Consider the following 15174-nt stretch of genomic DNA (forward strand, 5'->3'; position numbering starts at 1 on the left):
ATATATCAAATACACGAATTTTAGGGAAATAAATTTATGAAACTCTATGCCATATGTCTTTAATTGTGAGTCAAAACTACCGAAATTTTATAGTGTCCGTGATAGAAGGGAATTTGTTTCCTTATCTAGCCACACATGACATATGCTAGCCAGACTAGGTTACCGACATGTCACGGTTTGCTATTAATAACAAAGTATGACTTAAATTTCCTTACGCAAAGAATCGCGGTTCGATGTTCCATATACAAGACGCAATAAGATTTTAAAAGATTCGCGTCATGAGAAAATAGGTCTTATGCAATATGCTTCCAGCCATCAGCCCAGCCTGCATATCCGCGCCGTCTTTTCAGGATATGCATACTAAATAGGATACTCTGGAGATACCACGAAACATTGCGTGCTTTGTTATAGCGTAAAGCGTAGCCTCTGACCAGACTAAGCAAGTGCATATACCATAAGAGCAATTTTCGCATTATGCGAATGTAACAGCGTTTTTGAACGTGTGGAAAAAACGCGCCTTCATGAAATTTCAACGTACCAAATGTTTCGATGACAAAGAAATATATTCATTATAAACCATACGAGGAAACATATGATGTGATCTTACGCAGTAAAATTTGTATTTACGACACTATAATATAGTCTAATATACGTGCACTTCATAACAAACATTTCATGCGTCGTATATATGCAACCAATAAGTGAAAAAAGAGCACAACAATACTAAGACTTCTTTGTTGATTATATAAGGTCAATTTATTTAAAATTCATATTGAAGTCAGGATATACGCAGTATATCTTTTTTTTTAATTCTTGTTTTTAATAAAAGCGCACTGTATCCGTTAGCTCAGAAAGATAGTAAAGTCTTGAAGCTTAGGACTAATAGACAATAAGTGAGTCAAACCAATTGTGATATTTTAGTTAAAAACATTTGTTATGTATTGTTCCTTGGATCATTGACTCATTTCAAACGCATACAAAGGACCGATTTTCTCAGAGGAACAAAGAATGCATATTTTAATGAACGACAACGATTTTAATTAACCCATTTATGCCCAGTGGACTCTCCCATCATTCAACATTGGATCAATTTATTTCCAAATTTAGGGATGTCTGGTCTAGTCATTTCTATATTTAGAATATTTCTTACAAAAATTCCTGTAAGCGAACAGCGCAGACCCTGATGAGACGCCGCGGCGTCTCATCTGGGTCTACGCTGTTTGCCAAGGCCTTTTTTCTAGACGCTAGGCATAAATGGGTTTATGTATTCTTCATGCAAATAAAGGAAAAAGTATTTATAACCATTGGTTGACAGCATATTTAAATACAAAGTTAGCGCACAAAGCAACAAGAGGTAGATAAGGTAGCGTTATTAATAACGTTATTGTACACAAAACAATGAAGTAACATATCAATAAGCTATGTTTAAGACAACCTATATAAAAATATACATGTAAATTGCAGCCCAGACGTTCTTTTAACAACTGTTTACTTTACTATTATACCATTGAAAGACGGATTAATAAAGAAACCAAGGTGAAAATAAGCATGCATTTTTTAAATTATATTATTACAGTGTAATAATATGACAAAAGCAAATTAATTGCGGTGTTTGCATGCTTTTTGCAGGACATGTTTTAGAAAGAAGGTAACAATCGAAATCTGTTTTCGCTCCATTTGTCTTTAACTAGAAAAAATGCAATAATTTAAGTTCCTAAGGATCGGCTTGGCAATATCTCTCGTTTTTTATTAATACGTATCATTGGACAGATAGATACAGATTTTAAGATAAAAACGTATGGTTCATAATTTGCTCTGAATTAAGCTAATACGTGTTGGACAGTGACGCAGTTCAAAAGAGTATTCATGGCATGTACTACAAAAGGCTTAACTCATGTATGCCTAGCGTCTACAAAAAAAGGCCTAGGAAACAGCGTAGACCCAGATGAGACGCCGCATAATACGGCGTCTAATCAGGGTCTACGCTGTTTGCTTAAAGGAATTTCTGTGAGAAATATTCTAAAAATAGAAATAAATAAACCAGAGATCTCTAATTTTGGAAATAAATTGATCCAATTTAGAAGGATGGGAGAGTCCACTAGGCATAAATGGGTTAAGCAACAATTTTCACTGAACATGTAAATACATTTCTGCTTTATTTTACCACTAAGAATACAAAGTTCGGGGTTATCTTGTGATTACCATCCTTAAGACATAATACTAACTGCCATTAAATGTGATATAACCACATCACATCGGAACTTCAACAGCTCGGTGAACACGGATAATAAGTACTTAACACAACAGTCCTTGTGAAAACGACTGCATCCGATTTGGCTTATACAATTAGAAATATGTGATTTTTAAATAGTGAAATAATATTAGTTCATCCCGGGGATGAATCCTCAACAGCAGTGTCAACGTGTTCTGTAAGGTCACTCGACCAGCACTTCCGGCGCTCTGTGGGTACTGCGTGGCATAGGGCTCCTCCTAGGCTGAAGATGACCCCGCCCCATGCAAACCCGTAAGCCCAATCAAAATCCCATCGCCTGATGACGTCAGTTTTTTGTATGTCGTTACCGAATTTTATCGGAAAAATCAGGACCACCAGAAATTCTATCAATGCTGAAAATAATAAGAATCGCATTATTCATATTAAATAAAATAATAGTGACATAATATCAGCACACTTCTTAGATTGATTGATAAACAAAAAATAATAATTATTTATATATTAAACTGACGCGAAGTTCTTCTTCATATCTCATTTTAGGCAAGGGTAAACTTTTGTATTTTACGTCTACACTAAGTGTATAAGTTAAATAATGTCTATGATATTCGATAACATATGGGCACAGAGAAAATGTAATAGACAAGGGACAAAATTGCCACAAAACCAGGTTTTCAATTTGAAAAATAAGTCTAATAAAGGGAGACAACTCAAACTGAACTGATTGTTTATAATTAACCCCCTTTGTTTCAAAATAAATCTATTTTTAGTCGTGGCGACCTTGACCTTGGAGATATTGACGTAATTCTTTCGTGCGACACACCGTTCAATGATGGTGAACAAATGTGCCAAATGATTTTAAATATCTCACAATGAATGACATAGTTATGGTCCGGACAAGCTTATTTATGGCCATTTTTGACCTTTGAACTCAAAGTGTGACCTTGACCTTGGACGTAATTCTTTCGCGCGACACACCGTCTAATGATGGTGAACAAATGTGCCAAATGAGTTTAAAATCTCATAATGAACGACAAAGTTATGGCCCGGACAAGCTTGTTCCGCCCGCCCGCCCGTCAGCCAGCCCGACCGCCCGCCCGCCCGTCCACCCCGAACGCCCGCCCACCCGCCCGCCCGGCTGCCGACATTCGCCAATATAATAACCAGTTTTTTCATTCGGAAAACCTGGTTAAAAATACATAATAACACTGACTTGACAGAACCAGGAACCCAGTGGCGGCAATGTAGAAGCAGTTCCGATGGGCGCCCGCCTCCGACGGTCGCGAGCCCAGAATTCCGCAGACCACACCAGAAGCGCAGAGAATGAGGGCCACCATGTTGAACACCAGGCACACAGTCAACCAATCTAGTAAGAAGAGACATAAATATAATCAGATTGCCGTTGTTATATTAATAAGTAAACAACGCAGATTTGTTCGGTCTTGTGCGCAGCATGGTATTAGTATGGTAGTTCTCATTTCATTTGCAAAAAAAAAACATTTGTCAGATCATGTTATAATTTAATTTTGTCGAATGCATGTTATTGATCGGCCATAAATAAATTGGATGCGTGATTGTTATAAAAAATCGTATTTATCACCATTATTATTGGTGTGAATGTGGTATTCAGCTTTCATACATCCCACCTCACAGAAGTATTCACCAAATTTTCAGTGAAAGTAATACCAGTTGTAAACACGCAATGTGAAGCAGTAAACGTAATTTCAATCTAATTAAACTCTGCTTTTCTTTTTTAATACAAGTATTTCTGATATTTAATTCTCAACAAAAACGACCATTAGTGAAAATATATTTCTTACAAAATACTCCTGTTTCAGTACTACAGAAAAATGCGGTATTAACTATGAAGGAAAACATTAATACCCAATATATTTATTTTACGGCGTGTGCAACTAAAAAAATCTTTTTGAGACACTCTTCGTTCAATTTCTTGGCTAAAACCAGCACTTGTTGACATAACAGATCTTGCGCACCCTCACAAAGTGTGGATCGACCAGGTCATTCACATATGCTTACCCGCGCTCACACAGATCACGTGTTCATGTTCGACGGTATTGCACGTGTTCCACAGGCTCCAGTCCCAAGCTCGGTCCTCGTGGTAGTGGAAGGAGACTCGAACCCAGTTCCGTCCGACCAGTGATACCAGCATCCATACAGCCGCAATGACAGACAGGCAGAGACCCAAGATCTGAGCATATAATTGAAGTCTCGTTTTGCAAAAACAGGGCTTAATGCATGTGCCTAAAGTTTCGTCCCAGATTGGTTTAAACACTATTTATTTGGTTCAATAGAAAGTACATATAAGAAATACAATAAAAACATACATATTATTTTCATCCCAGAATAGCTGGTGCAGGTCCTGACATGCTTATCAGGGACGACATTTTATTTTGATCGATTCAATAAAGTCTCATCTGAGCGACACACCAGTTAAGGCGGAAAGTGTCGTCCCTGTTTAGCCCATGCGGGCGACACTTAACGCATGCGCCGAGTCCCGTTTTCCAGAGCGAGACTCATATGTTAAGCGACTGTATTATATACCGTACATACATCTGCATATGTAAAGCGACTGTATTGTATAGCGTATATACATGTGCATATGTAAAGCGACTGTATTGTATTGCGTACATACATGTGCATATATAAAGCGACTGTATTGTTAAGCGAACATACATGTGCATATGTAAAGCGACTGTATTGTATAGCGTTCATACATGTGCAAATGCAAAACGACTGTATTGTATAGCGTATATACATGTGCATATGTTGTTAAGCGACTGCATTGTTTAGCGCACATACATGTGCATATGTGAAGCGTCTGTTTTGTATAGCGTACATACATGTGCATACATAAAGCGACTGTATTGTATAGCGCACATACATGTGCATACGTAAAGCGACTCTATTGTATAGCGCACATACATTTGCATACGTAAAGCGCCTGTATTGTTTAGTGCACATACAAGATGTGCATATGTAAAGCGACTGCGACTGTATTGTATAGCGCACATACATGTGCATACGTAAAGCGACTGTATTGTAAAGCGTACATACATGTGCATACGTAAAGCGACTGTATTGTATAGCGCACATACATTTGCATATGTATAGCGACTGTATTGTATAGCGTACATACATGTGCATACGTAAAGCGACTGTATTGTATAGCGTACATACATGTGCATACGTAAAGCGACTGTATTGTATAGCGTACATACATGTGCATACGTAAAGCGACTGTATTGTATAACGCACATACATGTGCATTAGTAAAGCGACTGTATTGTATAGCGCACATACATGTGAATTTTATATTAGTTCATAAATGTGTTCACCACACTACTGTCTTAACAGTAGAAGTAGTCTTTGACATATTCAGAAATATGTTTTCATAATATTGGACTGTACATCACGTATTTCGGACATATAAATGTTTAGACCAAACTTCATTGAAATACGTTTTTCCAAAGCAACCAAAATAATCAATGAAGTTAAGGCTTTGATTTCGATACATATGCTTCGTCGTGGATGTCTTAACGCACTTTTCATTGTACTTTTAAAATATTGAGCGCAAATGGAATTAGGCAAAGTTTTCAATGCAGAGAATTCAAATTAAAACAAAACAGTACATACAATCGATTGGTGTATAACGGATAGCTAAGGACTTCGAGTCTCATTTCAACGTAAACACCATGCATTCAGTAAATAAACCATTAAACCTAGATAGACACATGTCTTTCCAATTGAAACATGCCAGCGGTATTAAATTTCCGAAACAAATATTATTTGTTTACAGCGCGAATTTCATGGAACATTGATTCAGCCATTACCGGATCGCTTAGGTCTTTATCGGATTACATGTGTATCGTTTTATTTCTTGAAATTTGACACAGCGTTTGTAATTTTTTTTTGCAATATATGTACATTTCTAGAAAGGAAATTCATTTCTGCGTTTAATAAGACCACGTTCATGGAAATCGCTGCACAATTGATGAAGTAATGGCTGTTCAAAGCGATGCACCCTATATTCGGGTCATTTTGAGTTGAATACCTTGTTATATATATAGATTTGATAGTGAAAAGTATGTTTTCAGAGAAATCGAATTTTCGTTATGATTTTATTATTTTTCATTACAAATTATGTTTTCACTAATTAATATCATAACCACACGCTAACCACATGTGAATTGGACAACTTAAATTGAGTTTATATTTATTTTGAGACAATCCCCACATTCCTGAATATGGGTCACCACATTTCCGATATTCACTAAATCCCGAGTTGCAGCTTTCATGCTTATTTTATATGGTACGCATCAATTTGGTTTCTGAGCATTCTTACTTTTGTAAAGGACACATAATACTAAAATATTACATCAATGAACATTATGTTTACCAAACAAAATCTGCAAAATTCAACAAACCATTCGTCTGCTCTTTTCCTGTCGTCACAAAAACGGTGCGTACATAACGTGACCTTGTTTTGCTTACGAAAAAAATAGAAGTAAACATTGACCCACGTCAACAAAAACATGGATCGACTTAATAATGATAGTCTTTTTGTATTCAATTCATAGAAAACCATAAATCTTAACATAAATAAAAGTATTTTGCAAAAAAACGTTTAACCTATCCGTTACTCACTAAAATCCGCTATACACCAATCGACTGTATATTTTTTGTGGCTGTCCGGCTAGAGCAGTGGTTCGTACACTCACTTTTCACTTAGACGATTATTGGTGATGTATTTACTTAGTAAATAAACAACTCTGTTAGCGTTACTTCAGTATTACTATTCAAAATTTATAAAAATGAGTGCATACTTGTTATTAAGATTACAAACATTGTAACAACTTTCTTTTTGCTTATGTTTCAGCCAGTTTCGGTCAACAATTTATGCGAGGATAGTTTAAGGTAGCGCACCTCTAATGGGCACATATCCAAATATAATTTAATTAATTATTTTCCTAATCAGCATCATTTCACTGAACTACACGCAAATTCGTAGGTAGGCTTTCCATGCTTTTTAAAAAAATATACCGATTTTTTCAAAACCACCCTCACGCTCGGCTTTTGTCCAGTTTATTTTCACCCCTGGGGTATATAAAAGTTCCATAATTCATTCAAATTTCCAAATATAGGCATGCAGTTGGTGTGTACAGATGCAGTAAATGTGTTTAAAGTTTAAACAAGATGAAATAAGTATTATTTTACAGACATTTATTTTTTACAAATTTAAATCTATGGAATAGCGCCATGAACTGTAAGTGATTTCAGCCAAGTAAAAATTGGGTCGATTAAAAACAAAGTGTCATAAAATTCAAAATAGTATCATTTAAGTTATATTTTAAACTTAGTTTTTATAGAAACACTATATACAGCAAAACTACCAAAAAAAATAGACAGATTTACCGTTTACTTTTTGAAATAAAAATAAAAATGCAACATGCATCATTCGTATTTTCAGCAGTAAATTAATCAATTTAGCCATAACGTTGTTTTAATTTTAAAATTGAAGGATGTGCATACAATTTTCAACATATTTAACAATAAACATAGCTTATGTGCTATATTAAATCAAATTACGTTAGAAAAGAAATAAAACGCGTCGCAAAAAGTATGCGATGTCGGCAGGAAGCGAACCTGCGCGGGAAGATCCCAAAAGATTTCTAGTCCACCACAACTTCACTTCAGTGCAATTTTAAATTAGATATCCATAAGTAAACAGGTAAAAAGGCTCGTTCAATCTTTGAAGAAATCGCGAAATCGTATTTTTCAGATGATAATTGGATCAAAGTCAATATTTATAATGAAAATAATGTATTCTAAATGAATAAGTTAAACATATATCAAAAATCGAAGTTTGAAAAAAATAAAATGCATCTCTCGGAAATAAGCGAACATTGAAGATCGGCAATGATCGTAAAATAAATCGCGGGAAATCATTAGAGGTGCGCTACCTTAACATAGTTCTTTGCGTTGTTGTATTGTCACTAGCACTTTCGTCTAAATACAGAGACCTTTCAGATGCGTATTTATTCTGTGTATATTAGTAATGACGTTGATAGGTGCGTGAAGTTGGCTCGCCGTTCGACATTAGCACAACATTCAAATAACCGAATGTTGAGCTGGCTCGGCATTCCAGCTCGACATTCAGTTCGGCATTTTGGAGATAATGTTGTACAATTCATTTTGAATGTCAAGCTGGCTCGGCATTCCAGCTCGACATTTAGTTCGACATTCGGATATAGAGTTGTATGCTCATTTTCGAATGTTGAGCTCGCTCGGCATTCCAGCTCGACATTCAGTTCGACATTCGGATATAGTAGTTGCATGCTTATCTCCGAATGTTGAACTGAATATCGAGCTGGAATGCCGAGCCAGCTCGACATTCACAAATTATTGTACTACATTATCTCCGAATGTCGAACTGAATGTCGAGCTGGAATGCCAAGCCAGCTCAACATTCGGTAATTTGAATGTTGTGCTAATGCCGAACATCAAACGGCGAGCCAACTTCACGCAACCGACGTTGATGAATCAACATTAACTCTGCACTCAGATATTCATGTATGCTGATCTCTAAGTGTATGCATTAACAGAGGAATATCAATAAACACAAACTCAGGAACTAACTTATAACTTTCTTATTATTTCAATTTTGTTTCTTTGAATGCCCATTTGCAATTGCTGTTAAGCACGCCCCTTTTGGGAAAACCATTATTTTGTTTTGTAAATACATGTAGTATATTATTTATATTTATCCTAATACGATGCGAGATTATTTAGCTATGCCTGTAGATCTTAGATAAAAACACAGCAACATCCAAAAAAAGGAAAATTCTAATTTTATTCCAATTTGAATTAACTATGCTTTGAATATTATATTCTTTACCATGTACGAATATCCGAATGAAAAGAGAGGCGCAGTTATTTCTCCTTGCAACAACAACAACAACAACATTTATTCAGCAAGAAAGCTTATACACGTTCATAGCCGACATTATGTATGCATTATACAATTGATAACTAATGGCTGAAGATAGAGGTTGGACGATTGTGTTATGAACTGGTTAACATGGTAAGCTTTGAAGGGAATAAAGAATTGCATCTAATTTTGCAACTGCGCAAATTATATTTACTAATTTACTTACAATACATACAATAAGAAGAATTTGCAGAAGGGAGAGGAATATTTTGATAAGAAACATTTCTTCAAAGAATGTCTTAAAGTGAGCTCAGGTATTTTACTTTATATTTTACCACGCTATACATGAAGCGGATAAGTGATTGCCATCGTTACCAGATTTACTGGCTTTGAGGATTAAAACCTACATATATTTAAGCGTATATAATTAATTTAAAAGCTAAAATTTAACCCACACTATATACATATAATAATTGTGTATTCTTTAGTGTTATCCTTTTATGTTGTGTTTAGAATGTAATGTGCGTTCTTATAGAGAAAAGACTGATAAGTGACGCCTATATACGCGACTTATATAACAGTACATACAACATAAACATGTAGGGCTTAATAATATTGCTCGCTGTTGCCTCTTCTTAACCCATTTATGCCTAGTGGACTCTCCCATCCTTCTAAATTGGATCAATTTATTTCCAAAATTAGGGATGTCTAGAAAATTAATTTCAATATTTAGAATATTTCCTACAGAAAATCCTTTAAGGAAACAGCGCAGACCCTGATGAGACGCCGCATCATTCGGCGTCTCATCTGGGTCTACGCTGTTTGCCAAGGCCTTTTTTCTAGACGCTAGGCATAAATTGGTTAATTTCTTGATGTTTTGGCAAGCAGAAACTAAAACTAATACATATGAGAAATAAATAAATAGCAAATTTAATTTTTGAATAGCACTTGGTAATGCTGTATATCTTAATACACGCGCATAACTTGGTGAAAAATGAATTATAACCCAAGAAGTTTAAATAAATTGGGTCTTTACTTTTTATAACAATCCTTTAAATATTCAAATTAGTATTATTGGGCTGCATTTTGTTAATAGTGCGTTATAACTTACCTTTTCCTCAGAATGACCTGTTTAAAATTGTGGTTTGACATTTGTGTAAGATATGTAGTAAAAGGTATCCAATAGTCATTGATTTTAAATCATGTTGTGTTTGTTTATTTGAAGAGAGTGATTACACAATTGCAACAATAATATGAATTGCATAATCAATAATAATTGGATCTGAGACGTCACGTTACCGATCATCTAGCTCATCTTGCATTTAACTTGAATTTACTTACGATCTATGTATACATTCCAACGTCGAGTGTTTCTTTTCAAACATTCCGTGTTTCATTTAATACCCAATCGATTTTTGGAAAATCGGGGATATACTAACCTGTTCAGTAGGAGATCGGGTCAATGCTCATACAATGTCCCCAAATTGGTAATAAATATTGCATTCATTGATCTGGGACTTGCATTTTTATGTACAGAATTATGAATATTTCTTTCACGTGTTTTTTTTTAAAACAAATTTGCATATAACTGAAGGCATATACATATGTAACAGACCTATTGAACGAACACAATGCGGGCACAAAAATGTAAATTGGAAGGCAAATAACTGTGAAACCAATACAACTTTAAATGGGCGGTGTTGTCCCCCTTGTGCTATTTCTTTTAGCATTGTTATGTAGCGCTAACATCTTACATGTCCACTAATATACCTCATTGAACTGCTGACTGTGGACAAATGTATTTAAACACATTTGATCTTATTTAATAATTTGCACAAAATATATAGCTTGAAATCTTATTTGAATGGTCTTTAAGTGTAATGATGTTTCATTAGGTCTTTTGAACCGTATAATATTAAAATACCTGAAAGAAACAATCCAAAATACGCCGTAGATTGTAAAGTTTGAACTGAGCCAAAAAATAATAATATAATGGTATGTTCTTTCATTTTTTACCCATAATTAGATTCTTTAAAATAAAAACTCAAGGCTTTTACAATTTTGTTATTTTGATTTAATGCTATGGAACAAATGGCGCAAACAACTACAGATTATCCCTGCTATTAAAGGCAGGTGCCAAAAAAGTATCAAAACGATAGACAACCATATAGCGCTTTAAAAATGTTTGTGCCGCATGGACATTTGGCTCTGCATTTTGCTGAACAAATGTCAAGTGCAAACATCCTGGACTACATGGTCAGACAGCTGTGTACACTGTCAACTAGTCGGGAACAGATCAATATAGACGGAACAGTTCACAATCCTATACATCTGTCTGTGAATTTCCAACTTGATCAATAATAGCAAAAGGAAAGTATCGCAATTCGCTTACTTTTATATGCATTTTTACAATAACAGTTAAATCAAGCTGTATTACCTTTACTGGAGCCAATGCAATAATTTTCCCGGTCATCAGTCTTCTTAAGTTTTTGTTTTGCGACATTTTTCATACTTTTTATGCACTTGCACAACGTGCATTTTCCTTCTACAGCGTTCGGGAAATATCGGCATATTCCGTCCAACTACATCGAGCGACCGTGATACACCGACTATCTTCGGAATCCTCCGTAACATCATAGAACAAAAAATGGACAACCGAAAGAGAATTTAAATGTTTAAATGGTTATAGATTGAAAAGTTTAAGTAAACATTTTACCTTAAAAAGTGATTTGTTAACTACTGACCATTTATTACAAACGTACACGTACGAAGGCGAAAAGGTGTGCTTGTACATGTAATTAGATTTAGATATTATTGTTTAACACACAAATGTTGTCTCCTCGATAGTATAGTGGTAAGTATCCCCGCCTGTCACGCGGGAGACCGGGGTTCGATTCCCCGTCGGGGAGCATTTTTTTCGTTGTTATTTACTTATATTTTAATATAAACAATTATAAATGTTATTATTCCACACGTTTTTCGGAGAAAAAGTGGGGATATTGTATTGAGGTGTATTGTATTGATGTCCGTCCTGGCCACCTGTTCCTCCTACACTATTAGCACTAAAACCTTGGAACTTACATACATAGTAGCTTTGAGCATATGTGCGATGGTGACAGTGACGGAATTTTGATCTGACCCCTGGGTCAAAAGTTATGGGGGTTGGGGCGGGGCCGGGTCAAAGATTTTCACTCATTTTTTTAATCTTATTTTACATTAACTTCTACATTTCTGCAGCGATTTACTTCAAATTGATACTGAGCCTCTCTTATTACACTAGGGTCAATCTCAACTATGCATGACCCCATAACCAACCCTGGGGCGCCCCGGCCACATAGGCCACGCCCACCCAAAATTGCCTTTTACTATAATTTCTTCATTTCTACACCGATTCACTTCAAATTGATACTTACCTCTCTTATGACAATACGGTCAATATCAGCTATGCATGGCCCCATAATCAACCCTGGGGCGCCCCGCCCACATAGGCCACGCCCACCCAAAATTGCCTATTACTATAATTTCTTCATTTCTACACCGATTCACTTCAAATTGATACTGAACCTCTTTTATGGCAATACGGTCAATCTCAACTATGCATGGCGCCATTACCAACCCTGGGGCGCCCCGCCTACATAGGCCACGCCCACCCAAAATTGCCCTTTACTATAATTTCTTCATTTCTACAATGATTTACTTCAAATTGATACTGAACATCTCTTATGACAATACAGTCAATCTCAACTATGTAAGGCCCCATTACCAACCCTGGGGCGCCCCGCCCATAATAGGCCACACCCACCCAGAATTGTCTTTTACTATAATTTCGTCATTTCTACACCGATTCACTTCTAATTGATACTGAACTTCTCTTATGACAATACGGTCAATCACAACTATGTATGGCCCCATTACCAACCCTGGGGCGCCCCGCCCATAATAGGCCACACCCACATAGGCCACGCCAACCCAAAATTGCCTTTTACTATAATTTCTTCATTTCTACACCGATTCACTTCAAATTGATACTGAACCTCTCTTATGACAATACAGTCAATCTCAACTTTGCATAGCGCCATTACCAACCATTGGGCGCCCCGCCCACATAGGCCACGCCCACCCAAACTTGCCTTTTACTATAATTTCTTCATTTCTACACCGATTTACTTCAAATTGATACTGAACATCTCTTATGACAATAAGGTCAATCGCAACTATGTATGGCCCCTTTACCAACCCTGGGGCGCCCCGCCCATAATAGGCCACACCCACCCGAAATTGTCTTTTACTATAATTTCTTCATTTCTACACCGATGCACTTCTACTTGAAACTGACCTTCTCTTATGACAATACGGTCAATCTCAACTATGCATGGACCCATTGCCAACCATGGGGCGCCCCTGGGTCAAACATGCGGCGTGGGAATACGCGTCGGCCTCTGTCGCGCCATTTTTTGTTTCTGTATATAATTACACCAAACTGTAAAATTTTAAAAGATGTTTCAACTACATTCACAGTTCCCACCCTATCCAAAACACACATCTTCCATAGTCCATCGTGGTAGGATAAGAACAATCTAATTAATTTTGCATGAGAGCCGCTAATAAAGCCCATATGTGTATTGGTAAATCTTTGACTCCCAAGGTAGAATTCGACGAATATAATGTAAGTGCACGAGCGATTTTCAGTCTTCATTTATGCTTCCAATCACAAACACACTATGCTCCACGACATTGACAATTTATATTATTCGGATGATGATGTTTCATAAATGCTACCGAATAAAGTCAGCTTGGATGGATTATGTCTAGTATCGGAAGGTCATGTCGACGTATGTTAAATATTCATTGTATTACGGTGATGAACTTGTTGGGATGACAACGCTTACTGAGCGAATTTCATAATGGTATTGTTGTTCGCTATTGCATATATCTTTTTGGGGGTGGGGGTGAGGTGGGGTGGGGGGGGGGGGGGGAGGTTGTCACTGGCTTTTCAATTAATATTTTATAACAGAAGGTACAATCTAGAACGAAGATCTCATCGTAAGACAACTAAAGACATTGTTCTTGAATGCAAGACAATCATTCATATATTTGTGGACAAAAAGATAAGTGAAATACATTGTTCAAAAAAGTGTTCTAAATTCGGCAGTTTCGAATCGCTCGCATGTTCACACGTAGTGCGAGTAAAATACTCGCAGTGGTAATAGATCACAATAGTGTGTGTACTCCAAATAAAATATCTTATAAATATATAGCATATTGACCGATTGACGTGGATATTTTGTGAAATAATAACATTTTATACAACAGTTCAATAGAATGAGCTTATTTAAAAACCGTGGTAAAACCTGTGGTGACCGGAAGTTAAACAAGAGCCATGCTGTGTTCCGGCCGACAAGAACTCGTGACGCCACGCTGTGGTATGATGGTTGCGTGCGGATACCAACCCGCTGGTACAACAGGCACTTACTGTACAGCGGTTCTTGTAAGCGGGTGTTTATTTATTTGTGATTTATAATCGTTACCATTTTAGTACTGAGCATTTTCCATTTATTCTGCTAATGTTATTAACCCCTGAATACTGATAAGCCAGATTCAGTAAAGCTATCCGTACGGTGTGCCAAACCGGGTATTCATTTGTTATACTTTATACATATTATAAAAATCTTCCGACAAAACGTCTTCTTAAAAAAGATAGTTCGACTATGTATGTATAGATATTGACAAGGTAAATCACTCGCCATTTTCTAAAGCAACGGAAGTGCGTCATTATGCATAATTAAATCGCTGTCACCCCGCTCGCTTATTGAAATGCGCGCGCAGGCCGGGAACCTCGCTCTTTATACACTATAACAGCCACTAAACACAATGGGCGCCAGATTTGATTTTTGACGTGCTGATTTTTTTTTCTGGAAATCACCATGGCAAACGAATTTAAGTTAAACAATTGGTAAGGAATGATTCATGTGTATGCAATTTACAATATCCTTTG

General features: G+C 36.4%; 1 protein-coding gene and 1 non-coding gene across 3 annotated transcripts in view; one reads left to right on the plus strand and one right to left on the minus strand.

The window, feature by feature from the left end:
- Positions 1-724: 724 nt before the first annotated feature.
- Positions 725-15174, minus strand: part of LOC127852845 (transmembrane protein 47-like) — a 106417-nt gene continuing 91967 nt past the window's right edge. The window contains exons 1-4 of one of the 2 annotated variants that reach the window (XM_052386862.1): positions 11617-11738; positions 4268-4439; positions 3444-3596; positions 725-2625 (exon numbers count right to left, since the gene is read on the minus strand). In XM_052386862.1, coding sequence (XP_052242822.1) covers positions 2387-2625; positions 3444-3596; positions 4268-4439; positions 11617-11682 — 630 coding nt within the window. In that variant the 5' untranslated portion in view covers positions 11683-11738 and the 3' untranslated portion in view covers positions 725-2386. Of the gene's footprint in view, positions 2626-3443; positions 3597-4267; positions 4440-11616; positions 11739-15174 lie in introns of those variants that run through there. The other variant, XM_052386866.1, reaches the window with a different exon arrangement.
- Positions 12017-12088, plus strand: Trnad-guc (transfer RNA aspartic acid (anticodon GUC)). Its single transcript has one exon. It is a non-coding gene; the product is annotated as a tRNA-Asp (tRNA).

The sequence above is a fragment of the Dreissena polymorpha genome, chromosome 1, assembly GCF_020536995.1.
Source record: "Dreissena polymorpha isolate Duluth1 chromosome 1, UMN_Dpol_1.0, whole genome shotgun sequence".
Lineage (NCBI taxonomy): Eukaryota > Metazoa > Mollusca > Bivalvia > Myida > Dreissenidae > Dreissena > Dreissena polymorpha.